The sequence below is a fragment of the Porites lutea genome, chromosome 2, assembly GCF_958299795.1.
Source record: "Porites lutea chromosome 2, jaPorLute2.1, whole genome shotgun sequence".
Taxonomy (NCBI): domain Eukaryota; kingdom Metazoa; phylum Cnidaria; class Anthozoa; order Scleractinia; family Poritidae; genus Porites; species Porites lutea.
Genome location: NC_133202.1, coordinates 1059589 through 1083937, shown reverse-complemented (window position 1 = coordinate 1083937; position 24349 = coordinate 1059589). Strand labels below are relative to the sequence as shown.

General features: G+C 40.4%; 1 protein-coding gene across 3 annotated transcripts; it reads right to left on the bottom strand.

The window, feature by feature from the left end:
- Positions 1-890: 890 nt before the first annotated feature.
- LOC140927330 (xaa-Pro aminopeptidase 1-like) lies at positions 891-23837 on the bottom strand. 3 transcript variants are annotated; one of them, XM_073376958.1, is made up of 26 exons: positions 23676-23837; positions 23421-23494; positions 19763-19870; positions 19165-19228; positions 18809-18913; positions 18256-18296; positions 17149-17200; positions 16193-16215; positions 13385-13508; positions 11602-11697; positions 10802-10883; positions 10349-10484; positions 9043-9087; positions 8155-8241; positions 7774-7824; positions 7322-7386; positions 6891-6968; positions 6415-6486; positions 5640-5700; positions 5089-5158; positions 4868-4972; positions 4505-4579; positions 3854-3930; positions 2877-2924; positions 1897-1947; positions 891-1498 (listed from the first exon to the last, which is right to left on the bottom strand). In XM_073376958.1, the coding sequence occupies exons 1-26, from the start codon at positions 23698-23700 to the stop codon at positions 1283-1285; spliced, it is 2031 nt and encodes a 676-aa protein (XP_073233059.1). In that variant the 5' UTR covers positions 23701-23837; the 3' UTR covers positions 891-1282. The 3 variants fall into 3 exon arrangements, with proteins under 3 accessions (XP_073233059.1, XP_073233060.1, XP_073233061.1); XM_073376959.1 differs by having other exon boundaries at positions 23421-23491; positions 23676-23835; XM_073376960.1 differs by lacking the exon at positions 9043-9087.
- Positions 23838-24349: the final 512 nt, after the last annotated feature.

Genomic DNA, 24349 nt, shown 5'->3' with positions numbered 1-24349 from the left:
CGCCGGTACTGCCTGGGATACTGTTCCGAGAACAGAAGTGGCCGGCAACATTGCTCATTGCTCATTGCTCATCCGAGTCAAGTTCAACTTCGCAGGCATGCTGGCGGTAAAGCTCTGCGATGGCTCTAGTTGCCGGCGGCCCATGTTCTCATTCGTCCGAGAAGTGTCCCAAGCGGTACCGGCGGCTACGTCGCAGATACATCGGCGGCATATGAGAACCAGGCTTAATGATTGCCTGCATGTAGACGTCTCCTATTTCCTTTATTGCGTTCCTTTTCCGCGTGCAACAAAGGAAATAAGAGACGTCCGCATGCATTCAGGTAAGCTAATGATTACGTCGAGTGCAGTTCGCGCCAGAAGCGTATGCGTTCAGACTACACAAGACCAGTCGAACTGAGGCCAATCTTAGTAATGCTAGCTGTAACCTTGGTTAGTGGTTGCCAGGATTCAAAAACGGCTCACGACAAATGATAGAAGACATGATGATCCCATTGATTGCTTATATTGTTTGTAAGCATACTTGACTTTCTATTTCCCTTTTTCGCTTCCATCTTTCCCCTTTTCCCCAGAAACGCCTGATACTCAGGCTACCGAGTGATCAGCAATCCAAACGTTCAGGTGCCGCCAATTGGCACATGACCGTATTGACAACAAATCTCGTTGTAGTTTTAAATTTTCTAGAAATTCTTACAGTCATTCAGCGGATTGAACTTTTTCCGTTTCGTCCCCATTCACCAACAAAACACAGCCAGGAAAGACTCAGTGGCTTTTGCAGAGGATGGAAATTAATAATAATCTTTAACTTGGGTTGATTTTCTCAGCTCTCCCACTCATCCTCGCAGCTAGTGCTAATTCAGCGCAAAAAATAAATGAAGGAACTCGCAACAATCTTTGTTTTTATGGTTTACATTTTAATTGTTTCATTTAAATCCTAATTGCAGGAACCGCGTAAAATCAAAATTTAGAAATCATACATATTTTTTGGTATAATATAGTCTATAGTCCAGTATATAGTCCGGAGCAATGGGTTTCAGGTTGATATAAAAAAAGAAAATAAACAGTAAAAATCCTGAGCAGCTAATGTCGGAACAAGAAGGGGCGCTGGTCAAGAGACCGTCTTCTTGAAAATCGGGCGGATTTAGATTTTCAAACTCTAAATTAGGTCAAAATCCTCATTCCTCACATTTTACTAGCTTGAAGGAAAGATTTAAGGCTAAGGCTACACGATCAAGTTGTTTATTTAGACTTTTAGTTTTGTATTCTAAAGCTCAGCGGTCGTCTCTCAAACGAACAAAAACATGTTGATAGCTGCAGCTGACATCCAAGTAATCGCGGAGAGTGTTAAGGTAACACTTCCTGCAGTGGGTGTTCCTCCTTTTTGTTCAACTGGTTCCGTGATTTCCACCAGCCAATCGTAGACGTCCTGCTTTCCTTGGTCTTTCAACATCTTGCCAACTTTCTCGCGGCAGTCTTTATGGTATTTGTTCAACCAGTCAATCTAAAAAAAAAACAGCAAGTGGCGTAAAGTGTGAACGAGCGATAGCGAGGTCAATACATCAAGGCCGAGGTTTGAATAGCTAATTTCATTATGGACCTGATCCAGAGATGAATTAAAACCAATAACTGGTCAGCGGATAACTTTTTAAAAAACACGTTACCTCAATGAGTTGTACACTTGAGCCCGCGATAAAGTCAGGTGACACTGGTCAGCGGATACCCTTTTTGACAGCTGTCAATTGCCCATATCCACTTTCAAGTTAAACACAGATTGTATTTGCCTCGGGCACCTAGCTAGTAGTGCCCGTTCATTAGAAGAAAACAGCCAATCAGAGCGCGCTTTCTATTGTAGCTATACAAGAACAATAATGTATCTGCTACCACATGTTTTATTGATACCTCCGTGGAAGTCATGATGTCCAGGTTGATTAGATTCTTCCAGTATGGCACCTGCCGTAAAAGTCAACCAAATAACGGTGAGCCAGCCATGCTGGTACCAAGAGGCTTAATTATCAAATGTAGTAGCTATACTATACTGCATTATCCTAAATCAATCAATCAATCAACCGGTCATCCCTTATATGCCTCAGACTCTTAAACACGATCATGATATGATATTCTTATGGACCATCGAGTGGAGCAAGAGCTCTCAATAAAACCCTATGAGCTTTTCGGCGAGAAACCCGTCACAAAATCTGACAGATTTGAAAAAAAGAGAGAAACAAAATAATGTCCTCTTAAACAATGTATTTTCGTTCTGTTCGGTGGTAGATAAATTTCCCCGAGTTACTCTCAGTTTTCTTCACGCGACACAAGTCTTGACGTAGCGCAAGCGAAAGAACTAATACGTTCGCCACTAGATTTGACACTTCAGACTTGGTTATTGGAGCTAGTAATGTAGTCATGCACGTGGCAGAAGTGCAATCAAGCAACGAAGTGAAGTAAGGGAGCCTTGAAAGGAAAGGAAATAACTCAAGTTGCTTTTCGTTGTCCATCGGCGTTTTTCTTGCTCTACTTTTGCTTCTTTCCCTTTCTGTCCATTTGAATGACCAACTGCGCTTTTACTGATCATAAAATTAGTTGGTTGAAGAAGTTATACTTAATTTTCAATACCCTGCCACCACACTTCTATTAATGAGTCTGAAAAACGTATAAAAGGGGTGAGGGTGTTCAGGTTTAAGTGAGAGCTTACTATCTAGAAAAGGAAAGATTACTTCTTAACTGATCTCGTCAACTCAACTAATCCCGATCCATCAAACACATAACCACTTCCCCGAAATAACACGCATGCCGGGATCCGAGTATAAGATTAACAGCCTATTACTTTGCATATTACTCCCAACCAACCAATTCTTATTTTCAAAATTTTGTCTACTTACAAAGGACACTGATTCAAATGTCACGTATTCCACATCATTAAATGTGTTCTGAGAAAAGAATGGATAATAAAACTCAGTTCTGATTCTGGTTATGATTCAGTATCATAGCATGCATAACACTTGGCTTGTACTTTGCTCATTATCTTTGCGAAGATAGACGCATGGCTAATTTCATTCAGGAACCTGTGCCATTAGGGTACAGAACATAATCACAGGGCCGTAGCTAGGTGATTTGTAACGGTGAGGCATTATGGCGAGTACCGAAGGCACGAGCCTTGTAGGGGGGTGTGCGGGTATCCACCCCCCGAAAATTTTCAAGTTTGGAGGCTCCGAAATGTTATTTTTAGCACTTGTAATGAGATATGGTTCTTGTCGACCTCGAGCAAGTGTGAAAAGGCAGGTGTTTTCAGTGCTTACAAGTGCCCATTTTCTAGGTCCTGTTAATTTGAAACACAACGTATATCCAAGCACTAGTACACTAAACATTTCACAATACTGCATGATGTTTGTCTAACTAACCTTTTGCTTACCATTTGCACACACCGTGGACCAACCAATTTCTTGCCCATGAAAATGGCAAACAATTGCAAGTCACTACGATCAAAATAACTGAGTCTAAAGAAACAAATCCACATCCAGACTTGATTTGTCTAGCTCAACAGGACCAGCCCCCCCCCCCCCCCCCCCCTTCCCCCGCTAGCTACGGCTCTGAATCATAATATCATAGCAAGGTACTCAGCTATTGAGCTTGGATGGTATTATAATGCACTACATTTATTTCCCTTCCACCGCATTTCATTTATATTGTACTCGTTAATCAGCACTGTATCCTCTCTTCATTATTACAGGTATAAGTTTAAGAAAAATAGGAAAGAGCTGTTTGAGAACTTTTTTTTTCGTGCCGGTGTCAAAAACAGTAAATATACTTAGAGGATAGCACACCGATAATTTCACGCTAGCCGACAATAAATTCTCACCTCAGTTTTAGCAGGCACAGCAAGAATTATAGTTTCCAATCTCACTCCGAAACTACCATCCTTATAATACCCGGGCTCTGTGTAAAAGCAAGTAGCAAAAATAATCAGACTTCACGTTGTTGTAGTTGTTGTTTTTTAATGTTGTTTTCCGGGTGAGCAGGGTTTTTATTAAGGATTCTAGTAGCATCCAAGGGCAAGGTGTAACGTTACAGGAGAATATTATGAAAGAAGCTCCTCATCTGAATAAAAAAATTGTCACAGGCAACCAAACGTTAGCCGGAGAATTTTTCATAGTAAACGGAGAATTCTCCGATTTCCGATGTCTAATGAACACTCTGCAGGTACAAGGTGGATGGAATAAAAACAGGATAAATAGTTTGATTTTTTTACGATAAAAGTAGACCACTGATATATTTTTTTTATTTGTACTAATTACAAACTAGTGGTACAAGTTAATTAGGTGGTAAAATACAATTTAAAGGGAGGTTTCTTTATGAAAGTCTCATGAACTATGCATTTTACTGTTTTGGAACGCAAAGATGAAAAATACCGAAGTTTCAGACAAGTTTTGGTCCATAATCCAGGCGTTTCTCCCTTGATTAGGAAGAGGCAAGATGCAGTTAGTTTGGGCTTGAACCATCATAAGCTTACCATCCGACTGGAACATTCCAGGAACGATTGGCCTTTCATAAGACTTAGGACAACCTTTTGTTATTCTTTGTGGACCTACAAAAAGATGAAAAAACTTTGTAAGTGAGCAAGGAAAGTACCCAAGCAACATGATTAATTTAGGTAGGATGTTGTTACTGGATCAGCACGTCACCAAAAGGTGTAGGCAGGGACGGGTTGCATCGCGTCACGTCATATCGCATAACATATGGTATCGCGTTCACCTTATCTCATCGTGATTCATGCAAGTGCATTTTTTCTGTGGTAAATTACCCCAATCAGCCTCTAGCTCTTAATAAATATTTCACTCTATGGACCCCCATTTTGTAAAGATTTTGCACTCACCTTCATGTACGCTAAGAAACATGCCAATACCATGACCAGTCCCGTGCCTGTAGTCCAATCCATTTCTCCACAATTCTTTGCGAGCAATAGGATCTAAGAAACGACCTACCAATAACAACAAAACAATCTTGTTGGTTCACAATGTTGGTTACACTTGCACGCGGAGCTTAAAAACGTTGTATTAGCTTATACATCTTATTCTTTTAATTCTTACTACTTACCATGCGTGGTATTTGGGAATACAGTCAGTGCGAGATCAATCTGACCTTTTAAAACACGCGTGTAAGCATCCTGAATGCAAGAAAGAGACAGTGCAATATTTCAGTTACGGTATTTTTCAAAAGCTTGTTAATATTTCATCACTGGCCTTTTACTTTCTCCAAGAATTATTGTTCATTTTAATAGCTTTTTAATCAAGCACTTTAATCAGTGTTTTATCAGACATCCAGACATCTCAAAATCAGTCCTGAAAGCTTGGCTTTTCCTCTGGTTATTTCAGCCCACTTCTCAGTATATGGATTTCGGATGAAACACTCTGACTCTTGTTTGACGCCCCTTTATTTTTCGTTTGTTGTATAAGTAGTTGCATGCCAGTTTTACAAAATGTACATTTGCTCATTGTGCTAATCTAAGAAATTGTCAACCCGAATCTGGCGTTTTCTGTTTGACGTTAACGTGATTCTAAAGCTCTCTGTTACTTCAAACTCATCAACAGCGAACTGATAGGATGGAACTATAATGAGATGAGGGTGGTAAAATAATTGTGATTTACCTTTTGCTCTTCTGTCGGTGTTCCAAAATGGACTGTGCGAGTTGTGTCTGTGGTTCCATCCCTTTGATATAGTTTAGAAAAGACGTCAATATCTACCGGTAATTACAAGTTACCTATGCACGTAATATGTTCTTTTTTAAGAAATTTGATCAATGGTCTTCAATGGTATAAAAGAGTGTGTGTGTTCCCTACTAACTCCAAACAAGTAGCCTCCCACGTGAACGTTCTGACCGCTTGCACTGTCTGGTTAAAAGCCCGGTAAGCCTGGTAAACCATGATAGAACCAGACTTTCCATGTTAAGTAAACTTCCGGCAAAGCCTGGCTTCACCAAGTTTTCAAGGTAAGCCTGTTTGAAATTTACGGTGTCAGCTGGAAAATCGAAACCAGAAACGCTTGGATAGCCTGGTACTCTCAGGATTTCCTGGTAGGCTTGGGTTAAAGGCTTGGTTAGCCTGGTTTACCCAAGGTTTCTTATAATGGCTGCGTGAGGTGTTCCTCCCACCGGGATTGGTGGCTGGGACACACGTGACGAAGTTTATGTCAGCGTCTGCCTAGAGGGGCTTGATAAAAAGTGCTATCTTGAGTTCTACAACCCAAAAATGGTACAGTCTCTCAAGCTCGTTTTACATCTTAGCTGAGTTACCACTTGTGGCTTGAGAGGGATTTCACTCCGCGTAGCGGGTATGTTTCGCGGTTAAATCCAGAATAACTTCAAATGTAGAAATCTTAACTTACACATTCTGTACCATGACGAAATGATTACTGAAAACTCACTTAAACTGTGATCCACTGTCGACAAGGAAAGTGCTTTTATCGGTTATCTGTAAGTTCGTGTGTTCTTCTGGCCTGCAAATAAAATAAGCGAAAAGGATATTAATAGAAAGAAACTTGTACCAATTCCAACCCCGAATTTGCCTGTTTTCACTTAACCACACATAAAAATTTTAAATTTAATTACTATTTTGTTCATGTCGTTCTTACTGCCTTCGTTGCAGAAGCTTCTTGGACGCCTTAACGTTGTAGGACAGGACTAAATGTAGAGTAAGTGTTGTAGCCACGTGCCAGGGCTAAGGATAAGGTGTGCATGTATCTCTTCGAGTTCACGCTCCTGGTTTTGGTCACTTTCGAACCCAAATCGCACTGGCATCTGTCTGTAGGTTTGGTCTGACCGCGGGAGGGATGGGCGCAAGATTAGGTATGGGTTATATAATTACCCGCCGGACAGTTACACGTGTTCGAATGATTCTCACCTGTAATGTATAATAGCTCCATTAGGGCCAAACCCAGCGATAGTGTCAAAACTTGCTCCCTTGTACAAATCCTGCTTGCTAAATGAAAAAAAAAAAAAGAAAAACCGACGGAGAAACACACATTACTAAGATTGTTAGTTAGCATCATCCTTCACAAATTCTTTATAACAGTCTATACTGAATAGACAGCGGTTCTTTTGCCGAACTGGCATCTTTGAAACCGCATTAATCAAAGGGTACTCAGGCTACCTCCCAATAGAAAAGTATTTTTCGACGGCACTCAAGTCAAACCCCAGTTGAAACTTATTTAACGTTAACGATTTTGCGTCAACGCAAGACAACTTGAAATCCCTAAAAACTGCGTGATTACTCCCGATTTCTGTTAGTGTTTAAACAGCTTTATTCTCTCGAGGCGCGTTTTTAAGGCCCACCTTTTAAATTCCTCCAGTTTTGCTGCTGCTGAGATTTCTGTAAGATCTTTACTTCCTTTAGGGACCTTGGGAATAAATAACAATGTTTAAATTTTAACTTGACGCAATCTTAATCCTAGTCTTAAAGCTTCTATCAAAGGCGCTCAGTTATTTCTAACGGTCCAGACGGCAATTTTTATCTTACAAACGTGATTTTCACTAGTCCACTCTAAGAGTCGGTCATGGGTGCATCAACTGTACTGTTAACGCAATCTTGTTTCCACCGCCGTAACCGCCCCCCGCCACCCCGTGTGACACGACGTCACTTGTTCCACTTGTGGCGTCAATTCTAACGGATATGGCATTTTTGGGCCCCACTGTGCAGGAGAAAAGATTTTCCAAAAATCTGTCAAACAAGCCAGAGATAAACGTAAAAAAAGAAAAAGAAAAAGAAATTAAAAATCTCCTCCCACCTCATTTTTCAGCCAGTAGAAGAATTCCACCATTGCCGTGCTATCTTTGAGCTACGATCACAAAGAAATAACTCACAGTTTTAATACGAATTAAATCGTATTTCGTCTCTCATGTTACGCAGCAGGTAACCGGTAAAGTTCTCTTTATTTCTCAAAAGTCACAAATCATTAAAACCAAAACGACAGAATACTCCCCAAAACATTTTCCCAAGCCGTTCAAGAAAAAAATGTTATCAACGAATGTTCCCCTGATGGACTGAGATGCTCATTAATTCAAAACATTTTTTAGAAATTCTAGACTTACCAAAAACCGTTAACTCTTCACGTTCAAGAACAAAGAACCTTCGATTTCATTATTAAAGAGATATAGATTATACTTACATGAGCTTTCTTCATTCCCTCGATTTCCGTAGGATTTTTAACCGATTTTGGCAGTGCTATGGGTGAGTCCTTTGAAAGCAACTTTCCCTGTACGTTATTAAGAACAAAGTCAAGATTAATAACCATTCTTTCAAATGAATCTACAATATCAGTATCAGAAAGCTTCTGATTATACACAAAAGCTATGTGTTGTTTGGAAGTAATGTATAAAACGGGGTGTTTGTTTCCTCCTTGACCATCATGTGACGTTTCTCTTTTTCGCCCAAGTATAATAAAATACAACTTGGATGAGATCGTGGTTGAGGAGAAATATGGGGACATTTACAATATCAAAAGTACATGAGGTATTGTGAGTTAGAGTACATCGGTAAAAGAGAAGAAAACTGGGCACTAGACTAAATGAACACCGGAAATCGGTGCAAGTCTGTTATCTCAAGTCTGCTGTGTCACAACAGGCTATTAGGACGTAGGTCACACCATAGACTGGGCCAGTGTAACAATTACTGGCCAGGAAAACATCTGCCTTCACGCAAGATGTAAGAGGCCATATAACAAGCAGTCATACTCGGCGATCGGCAATGAACCCGGTGTGTTCGGGGCTACCATCTTCCTCCCAATTTATGGAACAATTTTTACCACATCAAAACGAGGCTGCGAATAATGGCAAACTGGTCACTGATGAAGGGATCCGGACGCTTCTAATGATGTGTGAAACTTTGACGAAATTGTCGGTGATAAAGATAAAATCATGTCCAAATGCTAGAAAGCTGCGTCCTATCCGATCCAAACAGCTGAATAATCAATCGTTCATACAATTTATTGATTCGGAAGCGTCAACCACTCTCGAGGAGTGTTTCTGAAGTGTTTTTTAAAACATTAGTTTCCTACCTGTGGTACTGCTTCTTTCATGGCATAACTTGCATACTGGCTCAACTGTTTAATTTTACATAGAAAATAATTCATAAGGCAACTTTTACAGTAATTCATACTTCGTCTGCAGTTGTAACTGGGCTGCCCAAGGTATCAGGGCCGGGAGCTAAAGCAAAGGCGTTTTTGAGCGATGCACGTCAACCGGAAGTGAGGCCTTATCGCGTTTAATATTTCACGAAATTTCCAAATTTGTATTACTAGGTGTCTTTAGTCCAACAAAGACGTTTTTCAGAAAATTTGGGTAAAATCACTGCCCAAGGATGCAAAACTTCCACATCCGGTTGACGTGCGTCGATTAAACCGTCTGCCTGTTGCCTAAAAAGCGAATTTCTGCTTAGCATCATCGACCACCGTACAGTTAATTCTAAGCTCTGCCGAGCGGAAGTCGCGAGAGTTAATATCAGCAGTGTCTTGTCTACTTCCCATAAAGCTTTTTTTACAGGCCCTCGCTGTCAATGAGCCAATTTCGAGTTCCAAAAACTCTCACTTTCAAAACGGGGGTCAGCGCAAAACAATTTCCGGAGAGTCTTTGGACACGATAACCGGCCAAATTCATTTTAGCTCGGTCACGTATCGTTTCTGGCCGGTCAAATTTGTAAGATAAATAACTCCTAAAACATTAAGGACCGATGAATCAAAACTGGCGTTATATATTTCCGTTATTTTGAGCCCTGAAATGAGTTTCATTTGCTTGAAACTAAAGAATCATTTTCATGTTAGTGGCTCCGTGCTTACCCTCGCTTTGAAACAGATACTTGGGGCAGCTGTAAAATAGCCTCACATTTTGCCGGTGTCGTAAACGAAACGTTCTTCGCTCGCATCCGAAACACACTGCCACTCGACAAAATTTGAAGCCTGAGAGTTAGGCTAGGCCATTCCCTGACAAACACTAGGACTTAATTTTGGCCAGAAAGAAGACGTTGGGTGAATTTGGACAATCGTGTAGGTTAGGCAATGACGTTAAGAAGTTGTACGTATCTCCTTTATCATCCTTTTTTTACAATTTTCAAGACCAACCCGGCTGTTTGAAAAGACCACGGTACGCTGACATACCCAGTCAATGATGTGGCTGAGAGAGAAACTAAAAGGACTGCTAAGTACCCGTTTTACTTGGGTTTGTAAGCTGTTTGAAAATCCCTGCTAAATATAGCCTCCTAGGTAGACGATCTTAGAAATTCCGTCATGCAGCGTTCCTTCTCCCAAAACTTCTGCGTGGAAGGCTATGCTAAATATAACCGGCGGCTACAAGGTTCGTAAAGTTTACCCAAATTTTTGCACTCTGTTTAGTTCCTTCTGCTTTAATATCGTCAATAAACTTCGTATTGTTGTAAGGGAACACTGTAGCGGAGCTCAGATGTTCCTTCGCTTTATCAGTTAACTTTGCATCATCGACGTATACTCTGTCAGGAAAGGATAAATTATACGTTAAATTTGGCCGATTATAAAAACGAAAAAGTGGCGCGTGGTACTAGATATTACGTCAGTACTAGGTAAGTGACTGGCCAGTTTACTGACCGAACAACGGACTAACTGACTCGCTGTGGGACAAGTTATTTACGTCAGTAAAACAACCCTTTCACAGATGAGTGGATGGGTTAGCCTGAAATTCAGACGTATTTATAGGCTAAGCTATCGTTCAATATTTCCATGAATTTTCATGTGTTCCCTATAGGTTAGGGTTAGGGTGTTTATCGCTTGCCCCAGCAAAAGTACTTACTTTACATCGCTTGCGGTGACAATGACAAAGGCAAAAAAGAAAGGATTGAAGGGCACATCAGCTCCTCTTAAGTTCAACAGCCCTACAAACCAAAAAAAAAAAATTAATTAAATTTTACTACACGTTTATGTAACTTTGAAAGTTCAAATGTGACTGACGCGAGACATAAAGTGATATAGCCTGGGACGACTATACTTTGTGGGGGCTTGGGGCCTGGTCCAAGGCTAACATTTTATAGTGAATAACAATCAAGAAGGCACGTCATGCAATTCTAAACGAGGAAAACGGAATTCTCAGTGAAGGAAAGCCAAAAGGAAGCGCGAACAGCTTTTACGTAAACTTGCAAAACTGCAGTCCGCTGTTCTTCACGCCTATCTCAATCTGTGGATCGTCTAATTTATATATGTTTTTCAAACGGATTGTCAAGATCTTGTCAATAAAAAAAAAGGCTTTTCTGTTATCAATTTGTAGTTTAAATCTCCAGAAAATAAAAAAAATTATTGAAAATACAGTGGCCTTAGCCAATTTGACTTCTAAGTAAGCACTAAAGTTTACACTTGAAGTCCGTTTCTCTCCTTTCGCTCCAACTTTGCTGGGGAATGATACAGAAGTCCTCTAAGTCACTCGCCAAGTGGTTCCCAACAGTGCCCAGTTTAAACAAAAAACGTAAATGTACTGATAAGAGTTACTTCCTTTGTAGGACAGCCAATAAACTTTTTCCGAACGGAAATCGTATCCTGATGCCGAATTGACATTGCGGAAAGCCAAAAAAAAAAAAACAAACAAACAAATTTACTTACAAGCAACTTCGTCAAGTTTGTAAACAACCACTGCAGAGGCCTGGTTTGCGGACATTTCATCGCGAAGCTCTTTTATTTTGTCCTTCCAGCTTTTGCCTGTGCAATAATTGAAAACGGAAAAAAAATAAGGGAAAAGTGAAATTGTTTTTTCCAAAAATGACGACAGCTAATCAGTCTGTCAGTTTAATACATTTTTTAAAAAATGAAGGTCCCATTATATGTGGCTCTTGGTACTGCATTACGTGATATCAAACAACTCCACTTAGAAACGCTGCCAATGCCAGCCGATGCAAATTATTATATAAACACCAACACAAGAACACAGAAATATCATGCGGTTATATCATGTATGGAACAAGTTAGTTCTACCCAGAAAGTCAATAATAGGGCCGTTTATACGAGAGAAAATAAGCCGCGGCTTACTCTGGCCGCGGCTTACATAAGACGCGAAAGGAACCATTTATACGAATACGGCTTATATTAGACGCAAACTGCTCGTATAAATGGTTCACGGCTTAGTTCGCGGCCAGATCGGTCCAATGATGACGTAGTTTGGTTTGGTGCCTCATTTTGGGGTAATTGCGTTTGCATCTCGCTACAAAGGCTTGGGCGAGCAAAAAAGCTAAACGACTGGCTTTGGCCCGTAAAAAACGCTGTTTTTTTCACTGCCTTTTTCATTTTAATTGAAACTGTCTCTTCGGTTAAGATTGGTTGTTGGGTTCCCAGGTAATTAATTGGTCAAAGAAAATTGGGAAACTTATGCGAAAACCCCGACGAAAGATTCGACAGCGATCCGTTGAGTGGTTTCATCGAGATGTCCCCGCAATCTCAAGCTCGCTGCATATGAGCAGGATTTGTTTTTCTTCTGGGGCACTCCACACATTTCTTTTTTACGTGAATCTATATCCGCCATTTTCCACTTTGTAAATGTAAATGTAAACAAAACTCATTTTCCCGCCACTGCAACGCGCGTCTCCCCGCCGTGAAGGTCTGGGATATAATTGAAAACAGAGCATGCGCAGCAGTCGTTCACGGCTTCAGCAAGCCGCGGACAACGTTTGAGTGCATTTATACGAACACTTTCACGTCCAAGGTAAGCCGCGGCTTGGAGAAGCCCATCCCAAAACCCCTCGGCCAGGATAAGCCGCGGCTTGAGCTGGCCTTGGGTTGAATAAGCCGTGAACATAGATTTTGTACCATTTATACAGGGTGTTCGCGTCTTATGTAAGCCGCGGCTTATTTTCTCTCGTATAAACGGCCCTAATATGCAATCTGACAGTTTTTCTTTCTTTCTTTCTATTTTAAAAAGCCTAAGAAATGACTTAGACCGCGAATGGTGGCTCGTTTTTTTTTTTTGCCTCAGGGCCACGCGCGGGGAACGAAAAAGTAAAATAATGCAAATTAATGGTAAAAAGGAAGAGAGATTCGGATGGAGGGAGAGTTTCCACTCTCGTTCCTCGTAGCTCCATCGCTCGCTCTTCATGTGTGCTCCCAAAGTACTGTGATAAGATACTGCTCAAAGTCTAGGAATGAATGAAATGGAAAGGAGTATGTTCATCAACGCGTTGAGTATTTGTGCCGCAGAAATTACCCTTACGGTATTTCAGATCCCAGATGGATATACGCATGCGTGAGTTTGCCTCCAGTGGGAAAATTTTGTGCACCGAAAACTCGTGAAGTTCAAGGACATGTTTTAAATTTAGACACACCTAACGAGCTTCCGATACCATTCAACTGCTAGGCTCTGTTTGGTGTGTCTGGCGTTTTTAGTATTAGCACAAACCTGTGAATTTCATTTCCAGAGGAAATATGGTAGCATTACTCAAAGGCGGTCTACCGGCGGTCCATATTTCGTCAACCAGGTTCTCGCCAACAGATTTCAACGTTATACTTGACTTTTGGAGCTCCTAAAAGCAAATCATACGAAACTTTAATTAGTATTTTTCGAACGATTATATGTATTTTGCTTTACATATTCAGTACGTTATCGAGTTTCGTTCGGGTAATTGTTTCTCGTATTGAGTTTCCCAGTCTAATACCTTGGGAACGAGTTTGTGATTTTCCCGCCAATTTGACGTAAGACGACTAAAACGTTACAACCTCTCACCAGCAGGCCCAGCTGATAAGAATGATCCAGCATGGCGGCTAACAATATTAAAGATGCATAATAACATGGCAGACAGATTCTGAATCCTTTCATTTTGGCGCGAAATTTTTGTAGGTAATAGCATGATTTGTAGCGATATTTGACATAAATACCACGAGTGATATTTCAAAATTGTTATACGTAATTTCACAAGCCGTTAGGGGAGTGAAATTTGAGACAATTTTGAAATGTCACCAGTGGTATTTACGCCAAATATAACGTACAAATCTTGCTATTATTTGTTTATACTACTACACACTAAAGGTTTGTAATTTTCACATGTAGGTATTTCAAATTAAGCTGAAATACCACTGCTCTAAGCCAATCAAATTGCAGAAATTTCTCAAGTAGCAGTATAACTATAACAGCCTTAACATGTGAAATTACAAAGTTGCCATCTGGTGGCAAAGTTCGTTCGTCTCAGAGTCAAGATTGCGTCCAAATTTTAAAATGTTATGAATTCAGACGTCAGAGTATTAAAAGACGATTTAGAAAACCTAAATCAGACGAAAGGAAACATCGACAAGGATTCTAACAGGTATTTTGTCGAAATATAAAAAACTTGTCAACTTAAGCCAAAATTTACGCTCCAAACGTTTGAGTGCGTGGAGTTCTCGATTCGATCAACAAGTAATTAAAAAAAAAACACGTTTGACTTGTGAGCCTAATTTGTCACCCGTGATTTTGTATTAATAGCTAATCAAATGGTAAACTCGTGAAAATATTCCCTGATTTCACTCGTCACCAATTCCTTACACGTGCATACGCTTTGCAATCCTTGAAGGAGAATTTCTTCAGGATCCGATGGACTTTTGAGCCTTACAGAAAGGTCATTATAAATTAAAGACAATGGGGCTATTTATACGTGGAAAACTATAGCCTGCGAGCAAGCTCTCCTATTTGGGCGAGTTAAAGGAGTCTCGCGAGAACGCGCGAGCGAGCGGCGAAGCCGCGAGGGGCAGAGGAAAGGAGAGCTTGCAACCATCCCTTACAAATTTTCATTTGTACTTCGCCCAGACGAAGGGAAATATCATTGGCTGAAAAATGACGTTCCGGAAATCAAAGTTGACTGATAACAGGCCAAGCTGGCACCCGCTTCGTCGGTGTGTCAAATTTGGTTCTCAGGGGGATCAGATTGGTAGCGAGAACTTGTTTCAGCCCTCAATGCAGACGGGCTCGTTTGATGTAATTCTCGCAAAGAGAATATTGTGTACCGAGGATAAGTCGGACCGAGTTTGTAGTTCTTGTGGAAGGAAAATGAAAACCTCTCATCAGTTGTATTCATTTGAGTCAAGCGCCTTGTTTAGTTCTGAAAACCGGGAGAGTGAAGTGAAGAGTGATTAAAGCGCAGTCTTCCAGGATCGGTTTCTTCGCCCGATTGAATTCTACTGGGTAGAAAAATTCAGAAACGTGTACTTGACAGTGTAGCTGTGTAGCTTGATCGTAAAGAAGGAAAAGAGAAAGAGTTGGAAGCAACTGGAGTAAACCTTAAGAGAACCAAGTGCAGGAAAACGCTATTCTCCAGTTCCAGACGGACAAATATATGATGTTTTTGTTGGTGATTGGGATGAGGAGTAGTCTTCTACACTGCAGTATGGACGACTTTTCAAAAGTAAACGAAACGAGAATCAAAGTAGTGAGTTCTTATCCGAGCTGACACGTTGAAGTTCGATGTCCCCGTGAAAAAAAAAAACATATAAGTGATTAAAAACATTGCTTTGATGCTGTTGCGAAAGCGATTTATAAAGAAATAATTCTACGCGCCCTAGGCTGTCTAAACTTACTTGACAGGCGGTTGTCACTTTTCTAATCTGCGGCACGTTTGCGGTGACAGTTTTCACGCTTTGCGGAGTCCCGGGATTTCCGGGGTGGAAATGAAAATTTATGAGAGATGGTTGCAAGCTCTCCTTTCCTCGGCCCCTCGCTCGCGCGTTTTCGCGAGGCTCGCTTCGCTTGCCCAAATAAGAGAGCTTGCTCGCAGGCTAGGAAAACTAAGACACGTATTTCATTAGACGCGTCCTAATATAAACAAGAAGAAACCTATCGCGTATAAACGGCACATTAAGACGCGCCTTAGCTAAGACGCGTCTTACCGAAGAACAGGTGTTAGGGGCTGTTCTTAGATAAGACGCGTCTTAGCTAAATTTCAAACGGAATGTGCCGTTTATGCGGGATAGTTTGCCTCTTATTTTATGGGACGCGTCTTATATAAGACAGGGTTATTTTTCCTCGTGTATACCGGGCCCTACTGTGTCTTCTTATTTGTAACTACAATAATAATAAAGTGCTCTTTGATGCGACTTGTCCTTAAAAATTTAGTTTTAAAACTTCCAAGAAATTTACCATAAAATAATTTCCTGCGCTGAAAATAAAACTAGAGCTTGTGCAAATATTTTGGAAATTGAATGCTATCCAGTTATAAAAATATAGCTGACATCTCCTCACCTGAGACATGCTTTCAAAGGCAGCTGCAAAAGTTTAAGATTGAAATGAACGATAGTTAATTAAAGCACTCATTGTAATCACAACCTATACTTATAACATTTAATGGAGGCAAAATTATATTTTCTTTGATCCTTGCATTATTTTTTTCCATATTTGTCCACCTTTCCTGATCTCGTTAGTATTAAAGTAAGTTCTTTTCAGTCCAATCAGATTGTTCCTCAACGCTTGGAGGTTTCCAAACCAGAAGCATGCGCCATGGCCAGGATGCGTAGATCAGCCGGCATACTTCAGGTCCGATCATGTTGTCAATTCACGTTCGAAGGGATCGATACAGCCCAACCCAGTACAAAGTAAAAACGTTTACAAGCGGAGCGTCAGACAAAAAGGCCGTGAGTATGACGGCAACGATGTCAGGAAACCATGCAGTTGGCAGGCTTTAAGTTAATGAGCAGAACAACAACTTTGCAAGTGTAGCACACTTTTTTGTACATTCCTTTTGCCATCACTGCACAACTACTACGTAAAAACGCTTAATTTTACGTTTGATGGAGGACGTAAACAAACGGTGACGAAATTTTCTTCCTGTTTCTGAACTGGGGATTTCAGCTCCAGGAGAGTTCGCCTACAGTTGACAAAGTAAGTGAGTTGGAATAACCGCGAACATAAACGTTTCCGACGCCGTCAAAGTCGCACTCCCTAGAAATGTCACAAATCTTGCGAAACTACTGGCGCTTTATGTGTAAATTAATGGTCTTTACTGTATGATTTTCAACCTGAGGGAACTGAAGGTCTTCCGGTACAAGTGAACATGGCGTCACTTACTGTTTTTTTGGGTGGGCAGGGGGGGGGGGGGGGGGGGGGGGCGGGGGCGGAGGTTTCGGCAGGACATAAATTCCTATGCCGAAAAAACGGACTCTGACACGCTGAATATTACATTTTTTCTTGCATGTACTTACTGATGGACATGAGACGGCCATCAACGCCAACTTTCTGGCTGCTAGAGAGTTCCTAATGAAAAATAGGGAGGTTACTCAAGTAAGTAAAAACTTTCCATGTTAGAGGGTACATAAAGCATTAATAAAAATTAATTTGCTAAGAAACCCCACCAAATTGTAGCTGTTCTTTAAGATCAGTGTTGTAACCCTGGAAGTGCCTTTTGCCCAAAGTTGTACAAAACAAGAGAAATAAGCAGGTCACCAGCCTGGGGTCTGTTTCTCGAAAGTCCCGGGAACTTTTCGTGCCGGAAAAGTTGTTTTATGTTTGCCGTGTTTCCATTAAAGATCGAAGTTTCGAAAATTTTGAAAATGATACAATGAAACGGCTATCAGTTTAACGAAGCAAAATCGACCAGCCTGTGAGCTAGCAACTGTGCTACTGTTTAAAAGGTTTTGATTTTAAAAATTGCCTCCGGGCCCGAGAAGTTACCAGGACTTTCGAGAAACAGACCCCAGGTTCCTGGAGCCATTCCCTTAAAAATTTTCAAAGGAAATTAGGCCCCCGGACCAGGTTTCATCACCTCATCGATTCCATACCCCAGTTCCTTGCCAGCAAAGGCCCCTTTTCCCTGGTGTTCAGAGGGCTTTTCCTCCCGCCCGAAGAATACCAGGGAAAAGAACAGGGGCACCCAACGAGAATATAGTTCAAAACCACTTAAACATTGCATTGTTAAACGTATTTTAGTATTTAAACGGTAAATATAGGCATATTTTTATCCCCTAAATATTTTTCATCTGTTCGGATTTCCTAGCTGAAATTCTGGTGATCCGAAAATCATAGGGACCAAAACTTACCTTTTCGAAAATTTCAGCCAGAAAAAAGGCTTCCGAAAATTCTAGGTGACCTTTTTGGGGTAAAAATTCGTTTAAAATGGGCAATTTTACCATTTTTTAGATGTTCGAAAATCCCAGGAGAGACAGGCAAGCAACAAATTTTACTACAAATGTTTCGAAAATTCTGAGATCTCAAATCGTCTTCCGAACAGATATTTTCCGAAAATTGACGTTGGGTGCCCCTGAAAGAAGCCTCTGCTAGTAGCCATACCCCAAATAAGAAATTCATCTGACCTTTGCCAGCCACTCAGCTTGGGTTAGAGTGCCAGGAGTACCTAAAAAAAATTGATATGCAATTAATAATACTGGTATGACATTCTTTGACTGCAACAAGTTTTACTAAGGGCACGTCCAACTTAACAGGGCAGTCAAAGGGCAGTATAGGTGGAATAGAAAATCAGACAGTAAGGTTACGAAGTAGTATTTTTTTTACGACTGCATATCACTGGGGCTTTTTTGGCTTCATCATTTCGAAAGTAAACTCATACTCATACTTTATTTATACTTGAAAACTTGGAGCTTGCCAGACCCCTAGCTTGGTTGGTACAACATAGATGACAATTACATGTATCAAAGTTCATCCTTCTGATTTGTGTTACGAACTTTTTAACTGGGTAGGAGAAGTTAAACGTACACCTACGTTTAACTTCTCACTTATTCAGGAGGTATTGTCCCTGGATAGTGTTAGTGGGCTCCTAAAATAACCTCGTCTTACTACATAGTTACATTTTTAATTGGTTATTTAATATAAAGGAGGATATATAGCGAGACGTAAGAAATATCGCACCCATCTTCATTAATTTCCAGTTATTGTCCATTTGCATCTCGGCTTGAAGAAAATACCGACCATCTGTCCACATGCCAGCCTTGTTGATAGTAATCACTGCGTCACCTACGAGGAATAAAGCAGAACTGATTTATAAACTGGCCATTTTTGGGCGTTTGGTATTTGACTGTAGAGTTAGCCTGCATAGCTGGCGGGATATATCGCGTAGGAATGCTTCTTTCCACCACCCTGAGAGGTTATCAGAGAGTACAATAAATCTTGGGAAATGCGAATAACGAGTAACTTCAATACTTTTTACAGATCCAGAAAGGCAACTTTTCAGAGAATACAACTTAAAACAGAAAGCTATGACTTGCCGTTGGAGCCTGTAAAACCGGATATATACTGGCGGCGTTGAAAATGTGGAGCGACATATTCACTCTGTGTTCAGAGAAAACACACCAAAATAACGTTAGTTCTCATCAGATATAATTAACTTTTAACTTAACTCTTTGGTGCGATAACTAATTAGTTACAGCTACTTTGTTTCACATGCAAACAAGTCGGTATGCAGTGCAAAATATACATATACAAAAACAAGCCTCACACCTCGTCACTAAGCATTTCTCATTACTCTCAAGCGATGCGCGTGTTGACGTGTGGGAAGGATAATGTGAGGTATGAAGCTCTACGCTTCTATTAACCGCGCTACACGTGGCGTCTGGGAATGAGGAAAGCTATGCCGTCACATGGTACTGCACAAATTTTCAACCGGTTGAAAACTTTGACCGGACACTTTCGCTCACACGAGATCGTTTAGTTAAATTTTTCTCTCTGTTCATACGGAACTTTGAACGGCTAGGCGTCTAAATTTTTTACAGTTAAGGTGGTTCCGTGTGAACGGAACAACTAATCGCACAAATTTTCAAACGGTCGAAAATTCGTCCGGAACCGTGTGAATGTGGCTTAAATTACCATGTGTTGATCGACCGATGGAACGATGTACGCCTGAACTCCTTCTCTCTGCATCAATTTTCGCAGCTCTGCCAAACGCTCTGTAGTGTTCACTTTTGGTAAAGATGGCTGAAAAAGAAAAGAAATGTATGTAACTTGTGATGTTTGAAAAATGGTTAAAAAAAGAACTATTAAAGAAGCACTGTCTCTTCTTCGACTTGGTTGTTTTTGCCCGGGCCAAAAATGATCGAAACTATTGCCCGTACGTTAAACTGCGGGAAGCATTGGGAGGCGGCTAAATCAGAAAGCAAGGTCTGTCTGGGTCATCTATCAGCCTTGCACTTTCAGTACTACGGCAAGGAAATACTTCGTCCTTAATACAATCTCCCTAGAAAGTAGTCACTTAAAAAAAGACTTTGGAGATTGTCAGTGGAGAGCGGCTGTTAATGCTAGAGGCCTGAGGTGTTAGGATTTCTGCTGTATGTGAAAACGAAGTCAGCCAACTCCCATATAGCTTGGAGTGAGGTCAATTTTACAAAGAAATCGTGAGAGCGTCATCCTGGAAAGGGGCTCCAAGGCCCGCGAAACTCGAAAAGGAGAGGTTTAAATTAGGGTATAGCGTTATCAGAAAGTTAAAAATGGGCTGGTTATTCGCTCGGGGATTATATTTCCAGTTATTATCATTCTTCAAGCAATTCCGACCAAGGGTATAAGGCCTCCAGCATAATGTTCACGGACTTAGTTAGTTATTACTTAGTTACTTATTCAAATAATAGTCTCATATCTCTAAACCCATGATGAACGAACTCAAAACAACAATATGTGTACTTTAGAAAAGAGGATTTGTTTAACCTGTTTAACTATACCTGCTCTGTTATAGCGCATGACAGAGTTGTAACCATAACTACTAGCTGCTTTAAAATAGTCACGATCTTAGACGTCCTCCAAAAAGAACGCGTAAGAAACAACAGAGAATAAGCTATCTCTTGATAAGAAACTAATCACTCTCGAGGTCTAAAAAGACAGCTGAATGTTTCCTTACGCCTGACGTGAGGTCTTTTACATGTAGAGTATATTATTGTGTATACGGAAGAGGGTCTGAAAGGGAGGGGGGGGTGTCGTGTACGGTTCAAAGGGATTAAAATCGAAATTTCACGGTTCACGGGAATTAAAACAGGCTTTTCTCGACTCACGCAAAATTCAGCGTTTGATTTTATTTGTCGCCCATATAGTATTGCAAAACTTTTGAATATCACATACACAAAAAACAATTGTTTTCACGCCCTAAACTTCTAAATTTACAATAATTCACAACTGCATTTGATCATGTGACGTCTAGACATGTCTAGGATGAGCATGGCATTTTGTTCATCTTTGATTGACAGACTCGACCTTGATATATCATGTTTCTGGAAAGTTTACGTTGAATATTTTACGAAAAATTAGCTAATTATAGACCACGTCTCACGAATCTCGAGAAATAAATTAGTCATTTCACGAATCACGGGATTACTTTTGTTCACGAATCACGAGAAATAAATTCTTTCGTTCACGATTCACGGCAATTAAAAATAGGCGTTCACGGTTTGCAGAAAAACCCCTTTCCGACCCGCTATACAGGTGTATTTGTACTTTAAGGAGAACATGAAAACTATCCCGGCCATTAGCAAGAACTCGAGTTTCAAAGAACGCCCGAAAGCTTTATGAGTAGACAAGACAATATAGGATTACGTTCTAACAAATGGTTGACTGCAATATTGTCATATTTTTAAAACGTAAGTGGTCATAGAGAGGTCAAAATAGCCCGGTGTGACAAGCTGCATTGTTTGCAATTCAATCTTTCATCCAACCACAGTTCTGAGTGTCACCGAGTGTCGATCTTCATGTTTACCTTCCTTCCTAACCCATTTTAATATATCAGTTGCTATATACAATGCACAAGAACACAGTTTAATTAATAGCAAAGTTACCATGGTATGTATCGAGCCTGCTAGAGAGCTTGCCAGGCTACCGCGGAACCTGCAGAATCTGGGGATGTTGCGAAACAAACCCTCTGCGTCCTCTGCTGTAAACTAGAGGACCCTAGAGAGGCGGAGATGTGGGGAGGGGGTATTGACCTATGCATATATTTTTATCAATCAATTTAATGTACTGTTACGGTTCCGCAATATCATCTCTAAGGACACAATGCTTAAGTTGTACAAGGCATTCATTCTGCCACACTTTTATTATTGTTCTTCAGTGTGGCATTTTTGTGGAACACGCAACAGTGAAAAGCTATAAGCGCATTCTTAGAAAATGATTGTACCTCTCACTACTCCACTTTGCTTAAGAAAGGTTGAAATGACTTCTTTGTATAACAAGCGCATTCAGAATTTCTTAATACTAGTTAAGAGTCTATTTCTTTAAAATCAGTATCCAACTTATATGAGGAATACGTTTACTGTTCGCCATACAACCTCTAATATACGTGGTACTGATATGTTGACTCTAAGCAAGCCTACAAAAGTCCTACAACAACAACCTATGGATTACACTCTTTTTCTTATTTTTCCTCCCAGCAATGGCACGATTTTAAGCGACGTGTGCAACGTCTCAATACGTTTGATTAGTTTTCACTAATTTTTGTCTTACTTTGAGTCTGTTTTTTTCTCGGTTTTAGATATCTTAATTTGTTTCTCGAAGATAAAATTCGAGTTAAAATAAAGGTTATATATGTATGTATGTATGTGTCCGGTTAAGATGTACATTCAATAAAAGGAGCCGTAATACGGTGAGTAACGATTTTTTGGTTGTTGTTCAATATTTCCGGATATTTCCAAATCAGGAGTGGTTTGAAACGCTGCATAATTAGGTTAGTCAAGCCATGGGCCAAGTGGCAGCTGGAAAGTCATCAGATACAAAAGGAGCATGAAACGCAGCAGTGAAAGAAAAATAATTCTTTTGAATTTCCTTTTTTTTTCAAGGTCCAACTGCGTTGTTTCCCTCGCGACAGCAGGGTTTTTTTTTTTTAAAAAAAAACATGCGACTCTCGGTTTAGCAGCAAAGGGCCCATTGACGTTTAGCAATTGATTTGTGAGCTAGCCTGCGTAGCAGGGGTTTTTCTACCTGCCCCTCCCCCTCCCCTTTTTGCGCCAGTCATGCAGGCATGATTTGTAAGGCGCGGGGGAAAGATGAGAGTACCCCGGAACTAATACTGGAAGACGTATTACTTTTTAAAATAGACAGTAATGATATTGTAGTTGTAAATACCTTAGTTTAAAGAGTTCGTGTGCATGGAGACCGCACGTTCTAACAAGAATTTTATATTATTATTCTGAATACAAAATCAGGCAGTGTGAATCAGTTGGCCTGGGTATATGGGAAAGATCCAGACGATAACTGACCTAACTCAAACGCAATTTTGATTTTCGCTTGGATAAAATATCATAAAGCATAGCTAAGGCCCAGGACATTTTAGCAACCACCTTGCTTTGCCCTCAGCACTCCAAAATGACAAACCCTCCCTAGCTAAGTTTGATTACAGAAACATGATATATTTGACTTACTGCAGATAAAATATCATAAAGCATAGCTAAGGCCCAGGACATTTTAACAACCACCTTGCTTTGCCTTCAGCACTCCAAAATGACAAACCCTCCCTAAGTTTGATTACAGAAACATGATATATTTGACTTACTGCAGCAGCTCTCTGGAATCTAGCGGCACCAAGAACTCTACAGTGAAGATTAATAAGGCTGCACAGAGTCGCTGCTGAAAAACAAAAGGCAAACGGTTCTGACGCCTTCAAAACAAATCACTATATATCGTGCTTTTTTTTTGTTAATGCACTATTTGTTTCCCGGATTCGTTGAAGCTCTGTGTTGCTAGGAGAACCTTCCTCGCAAATTTCGGACCATTGGTTATGTAAAGTCACATTTTTCAGTCTACTCACCGACGATCAGGATGCCAAGTTTCATGTTTTGATCAATAGTTAACTTTAAGAGCGGCTGCCGTTACCGAAAGAGATCGTGAATCTTGCAAGGCAAACAAAGTAGTGTCAAAGAAGACGAATTATGCTAATCTCTGAATGACCCCCTCCGAAACCCGAGCTAGTACATGCCACGCATAAGAAATGTAATATAGAAGAGAGACATAATACCCGCCCCTTCCCTTTTCTCCCCAGTTTCCTCCCGTTTTACTTTCGTCTTCGCGCTCTCTCAATTCAGCGGGCCCAACTATCTCGGAGCCTGGAACAGGCTAGATTGGATAAACAAAGAAAAACAAGAAAAGGCTAAAAGTAAGTTTCAAAGCGATATATTCAATGCACGTTTTATTAATTTAGTGAACAAAGATTATTTCGCATACAACGTCCTATAATTTTCTTGCTGTATAAATAGTTAGTTAGCCTAGAGGGGTAGTACTGTTCTCGGGTTCTTGGCATCCTAACAGGCATGAAACGCAGTCTCAACACACAAATAAAACAAGAAAAAAATAAATTCAAGATTAGAAGGAAAAATTTAATGCATCTTTCGCTCAATAGTCCAGTTTCGAATTAAAAATTACCGCTGAATACAAACATTAACGGCACATTTATACAGGGTTAGCCCCCCCTTTAAACATTTTTAA

Coding starts and splice junctions, on each gene's coding strand:
- LOC140927330 (XM_073376958.1), bottom strand. CDS start 23,700: ATGAAACTTGGCATCCTGATCGTCG. Junction 23,495..23,675: donor ACTTGGCATCCTGATCGTCG/GTGAGTAGACTG, acceptor TTTGTTTTTCAG/CAGCGACTCTGTGCAGCCTT. Junction 8,242..9,042: donor TGAAAGAAGCAGTACCACAG/GTAGGAAACTAA, acceptor AATAACGTACAG/GGAAAGTTGCTTTCAAAGGA.